At 40.7% G+C, this 7,546-nt stretch overlaps 1 protein-coding gene across 6 annotated transcripts in view; it reads right to left on the bottom strand.

Annotated features, from left to right (window-relative positions):
• MCTP1 (multiple C2 and transmembrane domain containing 1) overlaps positions 1-7,546 on the bottom strand; it is a gene marked incomplete at its 5' end in the record, with an annotated part of 535,475 nt that overhangs the window by 249,369 nt on the left and 278,560 nt on the right. For all 6 annotated transcript variants that reach the window (XM_082836435.1, XM_082836436.1, XM_082836437.1 and 3 more), the window contains one exon: positions 4,949-5,028. In XM_082836435.1, the coding sequence (XP_082692561.1) occupies positions 4,949-5,028 (80 nt within the window). The remainder of the gene's footprint in view (positions 1-4,948; positions 5,029-7,546) is intronic.

Here is a 7,546-nt window from a genome sequence, read left to right as displayed (position 1 = left end):
TACTTAAAAAACAACGTATAGTTATTTGAAGAACTTCTACTATTTAAAATAATGCTTCTATTTTTGGCTATTTAAACCTATGCCTAAATTTTTAGATTCAGAAATGCAAGGAAACCAGCACTTAGAAGAGGTGATCAATACTTAGAAGGCTTCAGAATTAGATAAGTATCTCTGAGGAAGAGATTATGTATTGCTCAATATTACCCACAGTAACTTTTAGAAAATAATGTAAAATACACATTCAGTTGATAATGTGTAGGTAATATCTTGTTTACATATTTCAATTAATATTGAACAAATAGGGGTTCATGCCCTCCATAAGCCTAAGGGACTGTGGAACATTCAGCACCACACTTGAATCCTGAAATGTTGGCAAATTAGGAATGTTCCCTTGCTTGTTCAATCATTTATTCATGTAATTCACAAAACATGAATTGAACATATGTGATACTAGGTTCTGGGTAAAAACCAGCGGTCAAAACCAAAGATAAGACACTTGTCTTCATGGAGCTTAACATTTAGTAAATGATACTGTTGGATTCTAGTACTGGGGAGAGGGCTTGATGGGGAAAGTGGTCCAAATAAAAACTTTCAATCCTGGCTGCACCTCAGAATCAACTGGGAAGCTTTTAAAAAGTGCATAATCCTGCACTCTATCCATAATGATTCTGGTTCTGTAGAATGTGGGTGGTGTCTGGAAATCTATACATTTATAAAGGTCCCCAAATAATTTGGGGGAACCACAGGTACCCTTCAATGCTAAGATTTTACAATACTAGGACACTCTTTCAAATGATGCTTAATTTACCAATTCAAGAAATGGTGTTATGAAAAATATGAACAGTTTTTTGATGTCAGGGGTTTTAATTGAAACATAAGTAACCTATCAAACTGATAATATACATAAGTTACAATAGTTGTGAATGCAAATTGCTCCAATATTAATTTAGTTATAACTAATCATTGTGGTTTGATGATAACAACTTGTTCCTTTTATTTTAACAAATGCATATTAGGCATTATAGTATATATGTATATATATATGTACATACACACATATGCATATATATACACACATACACACATATGTGTTTATATGGGGTTACAATTTGATTTGGTTAATTTTCCTGTAAAAATGATTACATATAAAAATTAATAGGGGCTTCCGTGGTGGCGCAGTGGTTGAGAGTCCGCCTGCTGATGCAGGGGACACGGGTTCGTGCCCCGGTCCGGGAAGATCCCACATGCCGCGGAGCAGCTGGGCCTGTGAGCCATGGCCGCTGAGCCTGCGCGTCCAGAGCCTGTGCTCCGCAGCGGGAGAGGCCACAACAGTGAGAGGCCCCCGTAACGCAAAAAAAAAAAAAAAAAAAAAAAAAAAAAAAAAATTAATAGCCAAAACTTCATTACATTTTATAATGATTACATGATAAAGATTTAAGAAATTTGTAATTCTTTATGATGCTTATTTATTATTTTTTTAAAAGCAATACCTTAATGCATTATATAGTAGCATAAGGATTTATACGGCTACTATTATTATCCATCTGTCTACATCCAGAGGGTACTGATTTCTTTTTTTTTTTTTTCCGGCCCCACTGCATGGCTTATGGGATCTTAGTTCCCCAACCAGGGATTGAACCCAGAACCCAGGCCCTTGGCAGTGAAAGTGCGGAGTCCTAACCACTGGACTGCCAGGGAATTCCCATGTTGATTTCTATACATAGAATGTAATGGCATACACAAATATGTGATTTTCTTTCTTTTTTTTTTTTTTTCGGTATGCGGGCCCCTCACTGTTGTGGCCTCTCCTGTTGCGGAGCACAGGCTCCGGACGCGCAGGCTCAGCGGCCATGGCTCACGGGCCCAGCCGCTCCGCGGCATGTGGGATCTTCCCAGACCGGGGCACGAACCCGTGTCCCCTGAATCGGCAGGCGGACTCTCAACCACTGCGCCACCAGGGAAGCCCAATATGTGATTTTTAAAAGCGGTAATTTGATGTTTATGTGGTTTTGAGGGGAGGGTATAGTTAGCTAAATACATAAAATAAGTAATGTGGTAAAATAAACACCAAATGCTTATACATAATCTTTTGGTTTTTTACCCATCTCATATGTTTTCTTCCATTTAAAACTATTTTTCACCAGTAATCTATCTTTAATAGAGAAAAAGAAAAAGTTATGCTCTGTGATTAAACCTAGTAATTTGCATACCCTTATGCAGAATCTACAGAGAAAATAACCGTGGCCTTTACGAAGAACAGCACAGCCCAGTCTAGCTGGAGCTCAGTTGCATGATAACGGACCACATACGACACCACCTAGGACTTCCTTCAGCCATGGTGAGGCGGGGAGCAAGCAATCACCCCGAGGTCAGGCCTGCTAGGCTCTGGGTTGGAATGAAGAACACATAGGAAGTATAGAAAAGGCCAAGCTTTTGTCCAGTCTGAGGCACAGATGACCATTGGAAGACCACCAATACGCTGCCACTGTGCTCAGACTACAACATATAAGGAGTTCTACTATTTATATTTCATCTACATTTAAAATATAAAGTTGTGATCTGACCCATTACTCTGCTTTCCACTATCCCTGCCACATGATATAACATGATCATCTAAACCAGCGGTCCCCAACGTTTTTGACACCAGGGACCAGTTTCATGGAAGACAATTTTTCCACAGACCGGGGATTGGGGGGTGGGGGATGGTTTCAGGATGATTCAAGTGCATTACATTTATTGTGCACTTTATTTCTATTATTACTACATTGAAATATATACTGAAACAATTATACAACTCACCATAATGCAGAATCGGTGGGAGCCCTGAGCTTGTTTTCACTTGCCACTCACTGACAGGTTTTGTTTTTTTTTTACATCTTTACTGGATTATAATCGCTTTACAATGTTCTGTTAGTTTCTGCTGTACAACAAAGTGAATCAGCTATATGTATACCTATATCCCCTCCCTCATGAGCCTCCCTCTCTCCCTCCCCATCCCACCCCTTTAGGTCGTCACAAAGCACCAAGCTGAGGGGCTTCCCTGGTGGCGTACTTGTTAAGAATCTGCCTGCCAATGCAGGGGACACAGGTTTGAGCCCTAGTCCGGGAAGATCCCACATGCCGCGGAGCAACTAAGCCCATGTGCCACAACTACTGAGCCTGTGCTCTAGAGTCCGTGAGCCACAACTACTGAGCCCATGTGCCACAACTACTGAAGCCTGTGCACCTAGAGCCTGTGCTTCACAACAAGAGAAGCCACTGCAATGAGAAGCCTGTGCACTACCACAAAGAGTAGCCTCCACTCACCAGAACTAGAGAAAGCCCGCCCACAGCAATGAAGACCCAATACAGCCAAAAATAAACAAATAAATAAATAAATTTATTTTTTAAAAAAAAGCACCGAGCTGATCCCCCTGTGCTATACAGCAGCTTCATGAGTCTGCAAGCAATGGATTTATTATGGTCTCTGTGCAGTCAAACCTCTCTGATAATGATAATCTGTATTTGCAGCTACTCCCCAGAGCTAGCATCACCGCCACAGCTCAACCTCAGATCATCAGGCATTAGATTCTTATAAGGAGCACGCAACTGTGCAACCTAGATTCCTCGCAAGTGCAGTTCACAGTAGGGTTCGCGCTCCTATGAGAATCTAACGCTGCTGATCTGACAGGAGGCGGAGCTCAGGCGGTAATGCGAGTGACAGGAGCGGCTGTAAATACAGATGAAGCTTTGCTCGCTCGCCTGCCGCTCCCCTCCTGCTCTGCAGCCCGGTTCCTAACGGGGGTTGGGGCCCCTGATCTAAACCATCTCTTTAAAACCACCAAAGATGATTTGGCAGCCTCCTTTGCAATCCATTCCAGCACTACTGGACCTTTTTTTGTTTTGTTTTTTCGGTACGTGGGCCTCTCACTGTTGTGGCCTCTCCCTTTGCGGAGCACAAGCTCCGGACGCGCAGGCCCAGCGGCCATGGCTCACGGGCCCAGCCGCTCCGCGGCACGTGGCATCCTCCCGGACCGGGGAACGAACCCGTGTCCCCTGCATCGGCAGGCAGACTCTCAACCACTGCGCCACCAGGGAAGCCCCACTGCTGAACCTTTTAAAACCTATTTTTTCTTCTGTAGTATTAATCAATTCTTAGCTCCTATGTTGAAATACATTAAAAAAATAAAAGCCCATAATTTGGTGCAAGGAATGGTTAATATTTATAACATTAGTTATAACTAATCATTACTTTACAACTAGTCAAGCAATGATAAGTTAATGTAACTGAGTAAATACAACCAATCTGCCTCCACTTTCGGGCTTCTCCTCGGTAACCTAGGATTACTGATGATGGCAAAATTAGATTCTACTTCGGCTTAAGTGATAAGAGTGCTGCTATTTTCGATGCATAGTGTACTCATCTTATTTCCTATGTGATGGCCTCATTCTTAAATTAATAATTATGATTAACATGTATCATCTTCTTTATGCCCCACTATAATCATACCATCAATGTGAGAGCAAGGAACGTGTCTTAATCTAGATTCCTGGTGCTCGGCACAGTCTGGGGGACAAAGAAAGTGTCTTAAGCATTTTTCTGCTGGGGACTTCCCTGGCAGTCCAGGTCCAGTGGTTAGGACTCTGTGCTTCCACTGCAGGGGGTACGGGTTCCATCCCTGGTTGGGGAACTAAAATCCCTCATTCTGCATGGCGTGGCCAAAAAAAAAAAAAAAAAAGAATTTTTCTGCTGAATAGTTGTTGTCGAATGAGATAGTGAGGGAAGATGCTAAGTATTATTTCTACCAGGTAAGTGAGAAAGACATACTTAAGAAAGTCTGGCTAGCACAAAGACTCACAACCATAAATGACAGAACAGTGACTAGAACCCAGATCTGTTGACATTTTCTGTTACACAGGCCCAGTTTCATAAAAAGGTGTAGTGATATTACAACAGTTCATAAGTTACCTGTTTAATTCCAATTGTGTGAGATCCAGAAAGGCTGAGCCCATAAAGTCATCCTGTAGTCCAAAGTCATAGTCAAATACCTATGAAGCCAAAGACACAGACATTATTATAAACAATTCCAATATAAGCTTTAAGTGAAAAACGTCTTCATTATAAAATACTGGTTGTCTATGTCACCAAAATCAATAAAATTTGCTAAGATTTATTTTTAAAATTTTATTTGTTTTTGTGTTTTGAAATACTAAGGTCTCACAAAACATTCAAAGGAAATTACACTTAATTTTATAATTAAAATTACTGATTTGTATAAAGTAGAACATCGAAGGTGATAACAAAATCAAATAAATTATAGTGAATCCTCAAAAATGTGGGAACCACAGGCTTATAATATTTTCCTCTCATTACAGATGGTCTATTAGCATTACTGAAAGGCAGAGTGAGTTGGTATGAAATTCAAAAAATATGTCTTCCATACTGGGCTGTAGGTGATAAAGATATGACTCCAATTTCTTGTATTTTTCAGGTCATCAGATATATTCTCTGATATTATAGGACAATGCCATTTTAAACATACAAATAAGTAAACATTAAGATATTATGATTAAAGTACTTCATAAAGTTATTTTAAGGTTAAATTTTTATTATCACAAGCAACGATTAGGGCATAATATTAATGTGACGTTATAACAACAACAAAACAGAAAGAAAAAGAAAAGAATGTATTTCTTTCTACTGTCAAAACTATTTATCTTCTTTGCGCCCTTCATGGTTTGTATTCATACTATGATGAACAGGACAGGCAATGTGCTTGACCTGCTGGACGCTACACTGAACAGCTGGGAGAGTCCATAAAAACCCAAATAGATATATACAGTTCAGTGAGGAGCACCATGGAGACAGAAGTGTAAGGCAATGTGTTGGGAGCTGATATTTTATTTTATTTTATTTTATTTATTTTTTGCGCAGGCTCAGCGGCCATGGCTCACGGGCCCAGCTGCTCCGCAGCATGTGGGATCTTCCCGGACCGGGGCACGAACCTGTGTCTCCTGCATCGGCAGGCGGACTCTCAACCACTGCGCCACCAGGGAAGCCCAATTTTTTTAAATTAATTAAAAAAAATTTTTTTTATTCAGGTATAGTTGATGTACAATATTATATAAGTTTTAGGTGTACAACACAATGATTCACAATTTTTAAAGGTTATACTCCATTTATAGTTATTATAAAAATTGGCTATATTCCCTGTGCTGTACAATATATCCTGTAGCTGATTTATTTTATACATAGTAGTTTGTACCTCTTAATCCCCTCCTCCTATCTTGCCCCTCCCCCCTTCCCTTTCCCCATTGGTAATCACTAGTTTGTTCTCTATATCTATGAGTCTGTTTCTTTCTTGTTACATTTATTAGTTTGTTGTATTTTTTAGATTCCACATATAAGTGACATCATACAGAATCTGTCCTTCTCTGTCTGACTTATTTCACTTAGCGTAATACCCTCTAAGTCCATCTGGTTGTTGCAAGTGGCAAAACTTCATTCTTTTTTATGGCTGAGTAATATTCCATCACACACACATACACCCACACATACACACACACGAACATCATATCTTCTTTATCCAACCAACTCCTGATGGACACTTAGGTTGTTTCCATACCTTGGCAATTATAAATAATGCTGCCACGAACATTGGGGTACATGTGTCTTTTCTAATTAGTGTTTCCATTTTCTTTGGATATATATCCAGGAGTGGACATACATCCATTTTAATGGTACAGTTCAATGAGTTTTGACAAATGTCTATGACTAGGCAACCACTGACACAGTCAAGGTGGAAGACAATTCCATAACTCCCAAAGTTCCCTCATGATCCTTTTCGACATTCTTCTTCCTCACCTGCTCTGCCCTTGGCAAACACCAATCTGCTTTCTGTTTCATAGATTTGCTTTGTTTTTCTATAATTTCATATAATAAACTACTGGTTACCAAGGGGGGAAAGGGGAGGGTGGAATGAATGGGAGATTGGGATTGACATATATGTACCACAATGTATAAAACAGATAACTAGTGAGACCCTACTGTATAGCACAGGGAACTCTACTCAATGTTGTAAAGAAAAGAACAGGGTACAAAAAGAAAAAAATTACATTGGAGATCAGAGAAAGCTTTTAAGATTGATAAAAGGGTTAGTAGATGGAGTTTAGAGTTGTATTTCTGACCTTTTCAAATAGAAAATCATTGTATTGCTCACTGGAGTAAATGAGCATAAACAGGTAAGTCTGCTCTTGAAAGGATGACCCAGACCACTGGACTCTCCAGGAGGTGAGAATGCACTGGGCTGAGAGAACCCATAGCTCAGCATCCCTCTGCCCAATCCTTGACACAACAGTTAAAAAGCTCCAAGCTGGGGCTTCCCTGGTGGCGCAGTGGTTGGGGGTCTGCCTGCCAATGCAGGGGACACAGGTTCGTGCCCTGGTCTGGGAAGATCCCACATGCCACAGAGCGGCTGGGCCTGTGAGCCATGGCCGCTGAGCCTGCGCATCCGGAGCCTTTGCTCCACAACGGGAGAGGCCACAACAGTGAGAGGCCCGCGTACCG

The sequence above is a fragment of the Leucopleurus acutus genome (genome assembly GCF_964270905.1).
Source record: "Leucopleurus acutus genome assembly, chromosome: 3".
NCBI lineage: Eukaryota > Metazoa > Chordata > Mammalia > Artiodactyla > Delphinidae > Leucopleurus > Leucopleurus acutus.
This window is presented reverse-complemented; position numbering and strand designations above follow the sequence as displayed.